We start from the raw sequence: 12,813 nt of genomic DNA on the forward strand, positions 1-12,813 counted from the left end.
TAGGTGCTTTATTTTTTCTGGTTAATGATGAAATAAATCCCATTTTAAGTTAAAAAGATTAAATTTTCCCTGTTTTGCATTAACTCAGATAGTAACAGGGCATCCCAGATGAAGCCGAACAGTCGACCCATTTTTCGGGCAGACCTCACTCTGGCCATTCCCAACATCACCATGGTTCCTGCCCTGGAAGACATACAGCAAATGCTGAACAAAGCTGTGGAGTGCATCGTCAACGTCACCAAGGGGGTTAGGCAGTGGAGCGGGGAGCTGTTGTCCAAGGTGGGTGTGGAATGAAGAAATTATTTCATATGGAAGCTGCTTCCTTTACAGATGGGACTGAGCTGAAAAACATCCTTTTATGTTGTAGAAAAAGGTGCATGAAAGAAAAATGGTTGCTTTGCAGAATAACGAAGACAGCGATTCTGATGCTGAAATGGGAGAAAATGAACTGCAAGGTAAATGTTCTTTTTAAGTAGTCATTTAAACCAGTACTTACTGAGTTGAAATACATGTTTCCTCCATTCAATTCTCAAATCAGACTTGATAGGAATATTAATCTGTGAGCCAATTTTAAGTGTATAAGATATAAAGATCCATACATTTTAATATCACCATTACAGGTAGCTTGCCTCTATTGGGTATCCCACAGTTTTGGGTGCATTCATCGATTTCTGGTACAGTGTGATGATGGGAACCAGGGGACAAGAAGGGCCTAATTTCTCAATTTAAAGAGATACTTGTCATCATCAGAATGAATATTTCCTGATACTAAGGAGACACTTTTCACCCATTATGTGTCCTGTTTTGCTGATTTGCTATGATGTCTGTTCATGCTGTACATCCCATGGTTTTCCTTTATATTCTGTAAAATTAGGGAACATAGGACATACAAGTTGATGATTATATTAACTGTTGTCATTAGTTCTGCAAACTCCTTTTAAAACAGCCCTGCAAATAGCAGACCCCATATAATTTTGAGTTACTGCTCTTGTGTCTTGAGATAATGAATCATCTAACCATGAGGGAGAAACTGAAGCAAGTTCCTCTTTAAAACAGTCTGTCACTGGGGAGGATAAAGCAGCCCCAAACAAGCCCTGAGCAGTGTAGCTCAATTGGTTGGGCATTGGCCTATCAAGCAAAAAGTTGCCGGTTTGATTCCCGGTCAGGGCACACCCCTGGGTTGCAGCCCAGGAGGCAAGTGATCAATGCGATCAATGTTTCTCTCCCTCCTTTCCCCTCTCTCTAAGAATAAATAAATACAATCTTTAAAAAAAGACAACTCTAAACAACTTTACCCCAACTTACAATGTTATTTATTTTAGCTAAGAGCATATGTTATTATTGTGTTAATTTCAATTTTTTATTAAGTAGCTACATTGCTTTACTTCCTAGAATAGTTTAAAATTCAGAATTTTCTAAACTGAAAATATGTTCAATAATGAATTATATTTTAAATTGAGAAAAATGCTTAATGAAAAATTTAATATATTTTTGTCATGACAAAGACAGTTAAATAAAAGAGCAACATCTTTTTAAAAATAATAGTTTTGAGATATTGCTTACATAACAAAATTGACCCTTTAAAGCAAATCAGTTAGTGGTTTTCAGTATGTTCACAACCATCACCACTATCTATTTTTAGAATATTTTTATCACGCCAAGCCCAAACCCTGTATCCATTAGCATTCACTCCCCATTTCCCCCATCCCAGCTGTGGCACCACTAATCTACTTTCTTTCTTTGTGGATTTGCCTACGTTGGGCATTTCATATTAATAGAATCATACAATATATGGTCTTTGTGACTGGTTGCTTTCACTTAGCATGATGTTTTCAAGATTGATCCATATTGCAATCTTTATCAGTTCTTTATTTCTTTTTATTTACAATTCCATTTTATGGATATATCACATTTCACTCATCCATTTTTCAGGGCTGATGGGTACTTGGGTTGTTTCCATTTTTTAGCTGCTACAAATAATCCTGCTATGAACATTCATGTACAAGTTTTTTTGTGTGGACGTTTGTCTTCATTTCTTTTGGGTATACATGTGTAAGTGGAATTGCTGAGTTATATGTCCACTGGGTGGGCTTCCTCACGTATAGTTTCTACTGAGTGCTTTTGTTCCTGTGTGTAAGCACTACTTCCCTGTTTCTTTGAAGGTTTCACAGTTTAAATTTTTGTTGAAAACTTGATTTTAAAGAAGGTAATTTGGCAACTTTGAGAATCTGATTCTCTTCCTACACTCCCCAGAGACTTTTGTTGTTGTTACTGTTTGTTTATTTATTGACTTTCCTGGACTATCCTATAAAATTTGTCTTTCCATTCATTTGTACTATTGTAATCTCTGCTTGATTAGCTTAGTAGTCAGCTAGTGATTGCACAGAGAATTCCTTTAATGCTTTGAACCAGAAGCTTTCCACCCTATGCCTGGGGACAATGTGCGTCTTTTGGAGCACTCTGCATAGAGCACCCTGAAAGCTCAGTAAGTTTTAACACTGCCTTAGTCTTTATTTACTGATCATGCCTGAAGTTCAGCCAGAGCTAAAAGATTGGGGCATCTTTAGATCTTCCCTGGGCATGTGCCTCGCTCTGTACATATGTGTGGCCTTCTTGAGCTCCAGCAATATGTCAGGACTTTACAAGTGCCTCGGTGGACATCTCTTTCCCCAGATCTTTAATTTTTTTAGTCAATCTCTCATTTGTTCTAACAGCATTGCCACAGGCAACTTAAAGGTAAACAGTTGTTGCTGACTGTATTTGACAAATGCCTTGGAGATAGGAATTTTTTTTCACTTGGTGAGTTTTGAGTCAAGTGAAATAAGCTCTTTGAATTGGGCTTTTTCAGGGAGTGTCCAGACAGGTCAAATAGTGACAACTTTAATGGGCTTCCTGAAGAGCTCTGCTCCCAGTCTGGCCCCTCTGGTGACTGTGAGGCTGTGGTTTTGAGTCACAGTGTTTGCAAGACTGCTATTTTTTGAGACTACCACATGACCAGGGAGGGGACAATGGGCAGAGAACTAGTTAAAACTCCATAAAATTCACTCTTGTTACAAGATTTAGCATTTTTCTTGACTAAACAAATGTTTCTTCAATTATTGCAAGCTTTGGTTAACTTCCAGAGTCGTGAGAAATTGATATTGACAATTTTTTTCAATGTTTTTATTTCCTTTTATAAAGAACATTTTCAAAGGTCCTGACTTTACCATTACAGAAATCCCCTCATCTTTTTAAAGTTCCCTATGCTGTTGATATGAGCATTTTTCTCTTTTTCTGCTTTTAGATACCTTGGAAATAGCATCTGTAAACTTACCCATTCCTGTGCAAACCAGGAACTACTATAAGAATGTTTCTGACAACAAAGAGATTGTAAAATTAGTCTCTGTGCTTAGCACAATCATCAACTCCACCAAAAAGGTATGTTCCAAGGATTTTTAGCCAGGGCCTTTTGCTTCTTAACATGTGCCTTTGTGAAGCTGAACATCATAAGCTTTTCCTACACGTAGTGAGGGTCTCACCTACTGTGTCTTCAGTCAGTTGCTTATGGCACCTTGTATGTGCTCAGCAAATATTTGTTTAAAGACTCATTCTAGATTGCAAAGTGAAAGAGAACTATTATTCCTGTGTTTTACATTTTTTCTATTTAGTGCCTTTAGCCTATTTATTCAGTTCAAATAAATCTAACTTAAAATTTTTGATATGTCCCAAAGTGCAAGTCTGACTGGTGTTATAGTTTTCCTTCCTAGAGTCAGTGATATTAGTGCATTTGAAATAGAATAAGATTCAGTCAATTTTTAATATTTGTGTAGTCAGGAAAATCTTGAAAAATATCAGATGAAAATTTATGTTTATTGCCATGTGGAAATCAGATAATACTGAGAAGTGGAGAAAATATTAGTGTTATCTGTGCAAACTTGTACTAGATATGGGTGTAAATTTGGGTTAATTTTTATTTCCAACCTGTTCTCTTACCTTTCCTGCTTTCCCATTTTTGTTTGGGAAAATCTGTTCTTATGGTCAAAAAGACTCAAAACCCTGAAGTCAATTCTACTTAAAAAACATCTATATTCACATTGTCACTAAGACCTGTTGTCTCTTTAAAATGGTTTTTAGTGTTGAGGAAATAGTTGGCACTCAGTAAGTATGTCTTTTCTATTCCTCAGTTTTGATGGAATGAATTTCTTTTGTTTCTTTTGAATTTCTTTTGAAAGGCTACCATTGCTATAAAAATGAGGGAGAGTATTAAGTTTAATTTTAACATGTTCCCAAGAGAACTGGGAGCTTTTGCTTTATGTGTTTTCAATTTCCTTTCTTAATATGTGGAAGGTCCTGTATTTAATTTTGCCCTAGAGGTAGTGTTCATGTAATTCAATTTAACAAATATTCCTTTAGTGCTTACTTATCCAGCTCCATACTAAATGATAAAGCTAAGTAGAGTATTCTGTGATGATAATGAACATTCAGATATATTTTCCAGTGTTTTGTAGTCTGGAAAATACAATAAAGTAAATCAATAATAAATTCCATTATTTCTTCTGACCATAAGCAGCTTCTATTATGAAAATCTGAGAGTAAGACATAGCAATTGAAGTTAACATACTCCTGGCAACAAGTATACTTATCTCTTTGTCACTTCTATTGTATATACTTTTTCATTATGTGAAGGAAATGTACAGATGTTAGTCTTCTTAAAGTAATAGAAAGGGCTGGCATTTAGAATAATTTGAAGGACCTTGTTCAGTTTGATAGGACGGGTAAGTTATTTCTGGGAGAATATATGAGTGCTTGATCATAGTGCTAGACATGGCCAGCCCACCACAGCCATAAACCCTTCTGAATGGTACTCAGTCAACCACAGAAAAATCCTAGGATGCTGCCCATTTTCTCTTGCCATAGCCGATTAAATAAGAGCCTAAACCTGACCTACATTCAGCACTTCCATAGGCTGCTCATCAACTTATAACATTTCCAGGCCTAAAAACATGAACTAGCTGGATGAAACAATCAAACTGATCTTGACAAAAAATAAATAAGCAAAACAGCTCTACATATGTAATTCATGTAATTTTTCTTTTAAGTTCTAGGTTACCTCCTCTCTGAAAAGTTCCAATTTAAGAAAGACTGACACTTCCAGATCAAATAAATAAAAAGTCTGAAACATTTAGTTAGGGTATATTTTAATATTATAAACTCTTGAATGTTGAAAGAGTTCAGGATTCTGGAATTTCTACCTCCATCCAGGGATCTTTGATAATCTGTAATTCATTCTCCAAACCATCACAGATTTGTGAATGGCTGTCTGCTGTTGCAGTGCATTCTGGGCATTCATGTTAACACTTTGACCCATGCCTGGGGAGCAGTTGTGGTTGGGACAAACAGTGACAGCCTTAGCTTTCTGCATTTTAATGGGTGAGAAGTCTCAACACCCATTATACCGGAATCTCTGAGGGACATTTTAGCTGCATGTTGGGAGTTGAAATGAAACTACTTCTTGGTTTGGTGTGATTTACTTAATGTAATTGGACCACTTAGAATGCTGTTCATAATACTCTCTTTTTTCCAAATAATTGCACTTTTAATTATATCTCAGTTTTTAAAAATTTTTCTTAAGCAGGTGTGACTCTGAAATTATAAGCCAATAGAAAAAGTTGATTCCCAAGAGGTATAAATATTATAAATGTAATATATACCAAGTAAATGTGAGAGTATAGCCTGAAAAAAAATATGGCCCAATAAAGGTTAGGTTAGTAGTCAGCTGAAAGATAATTACAGACATTTCTGCTATAATGCAATTGATGTGTTCCTGCAGTACTGAGGCACACACATAAAACTTGGGGCATTGTATAACCAGAGCAGCAACAAAAACAATAACAATCATAGTAAAATATTAACCCATTCAATAACACCCTGAGAAGTATAGAACTTCACTATCAGAAGGAAAAAACCCCCCAACTTGGTAGAAGATGGTATAAGAAACGGTTGAAACTACTGAGCTATGGAAATAAGGATAAAATATACAAAGATCAGGTTGGACTGTGTAAAGAACGTTCTCAAAACAAAGTGGTGGCTAAATTGGTCCAAAAGGAAGAAGAGATGAAGGGTGTGTGGCACAAAAGATTGTTCTCCTCCGTGGCTTGCTGCTTTAGCTGGTGCAAAACAATGTGCTGGGAGAAATGACATTTGATGAAGTGACTTGCTCATTATATTGACCTCATTCCCTAATTCCCAGTTGTGAGTGAGACAATTCATCTTACAGATGAAAGCTTTTTAGCAAAAGGAATAAAAAAAATCAGTTTTAAAAAATTAAATGCCATCTATATCCAGTTATAAAAATAGTGGGGAACAGCATCATTGAAAAATACATATGTACTAAGGAACGTATGTGTTAAGAATTGTGTGGAGTCTCTATGAAGATTACCATGCTTTGTCATACATAAGCACTTTTTGCTCAAAATTTTCAGGGGAAAATAAGGATGTGCATTGTACATGGGAAGTACAAAGGGTGAGCATTTAACATGGGCAGCACTAAAATGCGGGCATGCATTATACACAGCAAAATATGGTACTTTAAAACTTAACAAGGAATTAAGCAAATGGGTTGAATGGGAAGATTTAATATCATACAGATATCAGTCCTCATTCAATGAATGTACACACTTTATGTGATTCAGTGCAATGGGGTTTGATGCTGGATATCTTCTGTTTGCCCCTCCAGATCGAGTCTTCACCCTCTTGTTTAAAGAATAAGTCAATAGGTTTCCATTGAGGTTTTCACTAGGCTCTACTAGTGAGTGTCTTGGAGGAGAAAATAGGATAGGGGAAAGAGAGTTGCCTCAGAGGGTTTTTTTCCTTGTAGTACTCTCTGTGGCATGATTATGAGCTGAGGTTTTTGATCTAAGGTACGGCTCCAATCAAGAGAGTCTTGTCCATAAGAGTCTTTGTGGACTCTATTTTTCCATTTTCAAGAAACTGTCCCCCTCTTCTTTTGGCTACGGATGGTCGCCGTTTTACTGTTACCAGCCCTGGGTTACTGTTCACACTGTTGTACATGGTCCCAGTTTTGCGGTTCACTAACTCATCATGCAGTTCACTAATTAAATATTTTAATGAAATCATGGGAACCATCAGCAATTGGCAAATATTCACTGTTAACATGATGCCACTTCTGACTCTTCCTTCTCAACACGAATAATCTTACTTGTACCCTAGGAAGTTATTACATCCATGGATTGCTTCAAATGCTACAATCACATTTGGCAAAAGGAGAAAGAAGAAGCCATTATGATATTTATTAAGAAAAACCCCTTGCTTCCTGAATTTGAAGCCCAGATTCTCTATTTCCAAAACTTAGAGCAGAAAATTAATGCTGAGCCTGAATGTGTCTATGTGGGTGCCATTGCTCTGTACACAGGTTGGTTTATTTTCTCTCAGACAGTCATAAAAATTCAATAGTATTGTTCTGCCTCTTTACTGAGATTAGTATTCCAGGGAGTTGTAGCTGTCTTAAAGATAGACTTTCTTTTTATGAGCCTCAAGCTTTAAGACCAATTTGTAGACTTGTTTTTAAATCCTGTCTGCGTAATTATTTATTGTGGACTATTTTGAACACTTTGCTGCTAAACTTTGAAAATAAATGCTAATTCAGAGAAAGGGGGTCTGTTATATTTGCAATTAAATTTTACCTTTTCTTTAATAAATGGCTGGAACGCACTTCAGGCTTACCTCCAATGGTTTTGATATGTACTTTTCTTTTCTTAGCACTTTGAAATGTGTTTGCAATTGCTGGAAAACAAACTTTATATAATAAATGAATATATAATGATTAGGAAGAACTAGTTTTTTTCCAATTTGATTTTTCATGTGTTAGAGACCTATCAGATGCAAAATATTTACTGCTGGCAAAGAGTTGCACTGGGTCTTCTTATGTTGGTTCAAGTTTTTCAAACTGAACTGTGGACACTTGGGTTTTACAGCTGACTTGAAGTTCACCTTGAGTGCTGAGACAAAAGCCTGGATGGTTGTCATTGGCCGTCACTGTAACAAAAAATACAGGAGTGAGATGGAAAACATTTTGACACTTGTTGAAGAATTCAATAAGAAACTGAACCGTCCCATTAAAGACCTAGATGATATTCGGATTGCTATGGCGGCACTGAAGGAAGTCAGGGAGCAGCAAATTTCCATCGACTTTCAAGTAGGACCTATTGAGGTAACTGAGGATCATTTTTTCATTGTACAGTTATTTCATGTCAGGTGAGATGAATTGAAATGCTGACTATCTGTGGACTGCAGTTACTGGATGCTAAACCTACGAACAACAATTTCAGTAAAAATGGTATGTAACCCTTCTAGGGTGCCTTTTGTGGGCCAGTATTAGACCCTTAGGGGCAGAGCCCGAGGTGAGGATTTCTGTACAAGTGATTTATTGATGAATGGTCATCAGAGAAAGGGAGTGAGAGAAACAGGAAAGCATGAGGTCAGGTTCAGGGTGATGAGGAGGATGTAATCTTAGCTGTAGATTGATTTCTGCCTGATCCCATGAGGAGAAGAGGAGCATGAATTGTATCACACAATTTTTTTCCACCTTGAGTCAAGGGGACTGCCCTTTGTCCCCCTAAATCTGTTGGTCATTGACCATAATCTCCCCATGAAGAGGCTCATATCCAGGAGAGGAAAAATTTCTAGGAAGAGTTTGGTGTGATACCCACGGCCAACACTCCCAGCAGTTAGGGATACAAATACCAGCTGGTAAACAGGACGTGGATGTGGTGTCCGTTCATGCATTAACTCTGTATTAACTCATTTAATTCTTCCTGCAACCCCTACTTTACATACAAGGAAACTGAGGGTCCACGAAGTTATGCAACTTGATTAGTGTTGCACGTTACTTTTATTTTTATTATTGTACTATCTTTTCTAGATGAAAACATTTTATCAGGAATGGGTTACTATATTTATTCTTTTAAGTGACACATATAATTGTAGCATTAAAACAATTCCAAAGATAAAAACAACATCTTCTCTGCACACCATAGCTTGTATGTCTAGACTCACACTCTCGTGCTCAGGATCACACTCTAGTCTCACATATTTTGGACCTGTCTTTTAATTTTTAGAAATTTTAAATTATCACGCACCGAGTGCTGATGACTGCACATTTGAACTCCTGCTGTGGTGGGTCAGGGAAATCACATGGTCCACTGTGCTCTTCTTGGGAGTGGAAACATCAAGGCAGAGACCACCTGTTTTGTGTAGGACCAGGGGAGACCCAGTAACTGACAACCCTGTTTTCTCCACCTGAAAGTTAAGACAAAACTATAGTCAAGTAGCCAAGATCAAAATACAACCTTTGTTTTGGATAGAACTTATTTGGAAGACATGATTTAGTGTATAACTCTCATATTCCCATTATACCCTCTACCCCTACCCTATATATACACATGGGCTTGTGAATACTAAATTCCAGAACTGGACTCACTCATCCACTGGGGGCAGCCTTGGAAAGCTGCAGTCCTATGTAACCCTGCTCCACTTTACTGGATGCGGCTCCCCATCATAGGCCTGCCTCCAAGGAGAAAGAGAGGAAACAGGGAGGTGCTGGGCTATGTTTTCCTAAAGCAACAGTCTTTTCCCAAATCAACAATGAGATTTCCATCCTACCTTTATGGGGAGTAGCAATGGTAAGAGAAAGGGACAGGGATATTTAGGGGAATTTTATTTCCTCATGAAAACCAGCCTTGCCTCACTTTAATGTTCTAGCCAAGAGCGTCATCCAGGATTTTGCATTCTGAGGGCAATGAGTTGGCCCAGTCTGTGATTCAAGGACATCCTCTGTGTCTTACGGTTGGAGCCTCTTAGCAGCATGTGAAATATGACACAGATATCTTCTATTTGTATAATGATTTATAGTTTTCAAAATGCATTTAAAATTATATTTTTGATATTCACAAAAATCCTGTGAAGCAGCCAGGGAATTTTCCCATTTTTCAGATGAAGAAATGGAGTTCAGGGGCTCAGCTGCTCACTTAAACTTTTACAGTTTGCAAATAGAGTAACTAGAACTCTCGAGGCGGGTCCTAGTCATGCCGATCTTTCCCATTCTAATGCTTTAATGAGTGACTGTGTGTAGATTTATGCATCTGACTGAAAGGAATTAAATTTTTCTTCTTTTGTGTAGGAATCCTATGCCCTGCTTAACAAGTATGGGCTTCTGATAGCAAAGGAAGAGATGGATAAAGTTGATACCCTGCGTTATGCTTGGGAGAAGCTTCTAGCACGTGCCAGTGAAGTTCAGAATGAATTAGTCTCACTGCAGCCCAGTTTCAGGAAAGAGCTTATTAGTACAGTGGAAGCCTTCCTCCAGGACTGCCACCAGTTCTATATGGACTATGATTTGGTATGACTCTAGTTTTTTCTGTGTGTATTTTTGGAGAAGAACAAATAGAGCATGCAAGTGAGTGTGTGTGTGTGTGTGTGTGTGTGTGTGTGTGTGTGAGAGACACGTGCTGTTGAGGGGCTCCCACTCCTGGTACGCAATGAATGAGTGATATCCACACTGTCCTGTTCTCACCATCCCTGCTCAGCTCCTGGTGACTCACGCCTACAGCTGCTTTTAGGTTGTCAATCCGTCTCATGTTCGGTCTTTCTCTTCTCCTGCTGCTTCCTATTTTACCTACCATTACTGTCTTTTCCAGAAAACCCTGCCTTCTCATGATGTGAGGACAGATTCATTTTTGCCCCGATGTGATATTTCAGACTTAATTTGCTCTAGGGCCCACTTGTGCATCTTTCTGGCAATATGGGGTGCCTGCAGAGCAAAAATGGTCTCATGCAACACCATTTTTCAGATGAATCAGACTTTTCCTGTCAGCCTTCTTTATGTCCCACTTTTGTGTCCACACATGGGAATTGGGAATACAAAGGTGTGGATGCAAAATGTAGCTGTTGGTTGTTTCAAATGTAATGAAATTCTCTAGGAATGGGAATTTTTTTTATAAAAGCAAAGGCATTTCCCTTTCACAATTCTTTCCTCTTACAGTCTATGAAGAATTATTTCAATAGGAAATGGGGAATTTAAAAGTGCTGTTTATATCATTGGACCGTTACTGAAGTTGTTTGGTAGCTTTTTAAATTTGTATGGACCAAAACTACGCACAGTTATAATGGTCCTCCTTCCCACAGCTTTCACTAGTTCCACAAGTACTGAAGACACCCAGCATGGGCCAGGCACTGCCCTTGGCTGAAGAGACAAAAAGTGGACAAGGCCAATGGAGTCCATACTTTATCACACATATATGAATTTTAGTGCAGAGCCTTGTGCTGGGAATATGTTGTGTGATGAGACCAATTTCTAGCTAGTTGTTATATGCTATAGAAGGGCAGTATGTAGAGCATAGGGTAAAATTTGTTCCTATGAACTAGTAGCATGCCAAAGTACAAAGTTAATAAAGTTAGGGAATTTGACCCATGCACTAGCTTCATGGGTGAAGACGCACAGTCATCCACATATTTAAGATGTTCTAATGTAGGAAAACCTGATTGGAATGTTAAGATTGTAGTTACTTTACAAATAGATACTAGAATGGTTAAATCTGTGAGTTTTTTTGGCATTAGTGCTTTAGTTAAAAACTGGGCATTAATCTTTACCTTGACACCTAGGAAATGAATAGTACATATTTTTAATTTTCAAAATTTCTTGACAGATGGAAGTTGTGGCATTAACTTGAAGTTACACTTGAAAATGTTCCCAAATGAGCAAATACTTACGTGACAGGCTCTGTGCTAAGTGCTAGGGACATGAGGATGCATCCCTGCGTTCATAGTTCATTAATTTTTAAAATAAAAAACTGGTTCTTATCATGTATATGACATGTATGAACACTGACTTTGATGTTCAAATACTTTGAGCTCATGAAACTAGTATGCAGACACATTATTCTATTTTATATTTATTTTAACTCCTTGTTTCAGAATGGCCCAATGGTCAGTGGCTTGAAACCCCAGGAAGCCAGTGACAGGCTTATCATGTTTCAGGTAACATTTTAGTTTTTATGACCTTCTAAACAACGGAAATCTGAATGTGTTTTAAACACATATTTTCCCCCCATTAACAATAAAGGCTTATTGTAGAATATAGTATGTGCTTATATTTAAAAAATATGATTTTTTTTGGTTATAATTAGAGTTGGTTTCTATGCAGTTATCTCATTTAGTAGTTATCTCTTTTTAAAAATATTTTTATTGTATTTTTTCCATTACCATTTAGTCCCCTTATACCCTCCCCCCCGACAATCACCACACTGTTGTCCATATATGTGCTCAGAGTTCATACATTGCTGATTTGCTGATTTGTCAGTATTTTTTTCCTTTGTATATTTGTTCATGTGTAAATCATTTTGATAAATTTTCACTTGTGTTTTTATTAGAATCAATTTGATAATATCTATCGGAAATACATCACCTATACTGGGGGAGAGGAGCTTTTTGGTCTGCCAGTTACCCAGTATCCTCAGCTTCTCGAAATAAAGAAACAATTAAATTTTCTCCAGAAAATATACACCCTCTACAACAGTGTTATAGAAACTGTAAATAGCTATCACGATATCCTGTGGTCAGAAGTGAATATTGAAAAAATCAACAATGAACTTTTAGAGTTTCAGAACAGGTGAGAAGTTAAATGTTTAACACTCTCAGAGCGATTAAACCACAAATGCTTTCTTATTTGATTGGCCATCAAGTTCTCTTTTCACCCAGATGTTTTGTAAGCACATTATGCTGCATTGCAGTTATCTGTTTGACATCACCCTTGTCAAA

General features: G+C 37.3%; 1 protein-coding gene across 1 annotated transcript in view; it reads left to right on the plus strand.

Annotated features, from left to right (window-relative positions):
• Positions 1 to 12,813, plus strand: part of DNAH5 (dynein axonemal heavy chain 5) — a 248,071-nt gene that overhangs the window by 97,513 nt on the left and 137,745 nt on the right. The window contains exons 22-29 of the mRNA XM_054578641.1: positions 89 to 279; positions 368 to 455; positions 3,284 to 3,417; positions 7,210 to 7,411; positions 7,974 to 8,209; positions 10,178 to 10,396; positions 11,971 to 12,033; positions 12,426 to 12,664. Of these exons, the coding sequence (XP_054434616.1) occupies positions 89 to 279; positions 368 to 455; positions 3,284 to 3,417; positions 7,210 to 7,411; positions 7,974 to 8,209; positions 10,178 to 10,396; positions 11,971 to 12,033; positions 12,426 to 12,664 (1,372 nt within the window). The remainder of the gene's footprint in view (positions 1 to 88; positions 280 to 367; positions 456 to 3,283; positions 3,418 to 7,209; positions 7,412 to 7,973; positions 8,210 to 10,177; positions 10,397 to 11,970; positions 12,034 to 12,425; positions 12,665 to 12,813) is intronic.

This window comes from Pteronotus mesoamericanus, unplaced genomic scaffold (genome assembly GCF_021234165.1).
Source record: "Pteronotus mesoamericanus isolate MK-2021 breed Mesoamerican mustached bat unplaced genomic scaffold, CSHL_Meso_final contig_50, whole genome shotgun sequence".
NCBI classification, from domain to species: domain Eukaryota; kingdom Metazoa; phylum Chordata; class Mammalia; order Chiroptera; family Mormoopidae; genus Pteronotus; species Pteronotus mesoamericanus.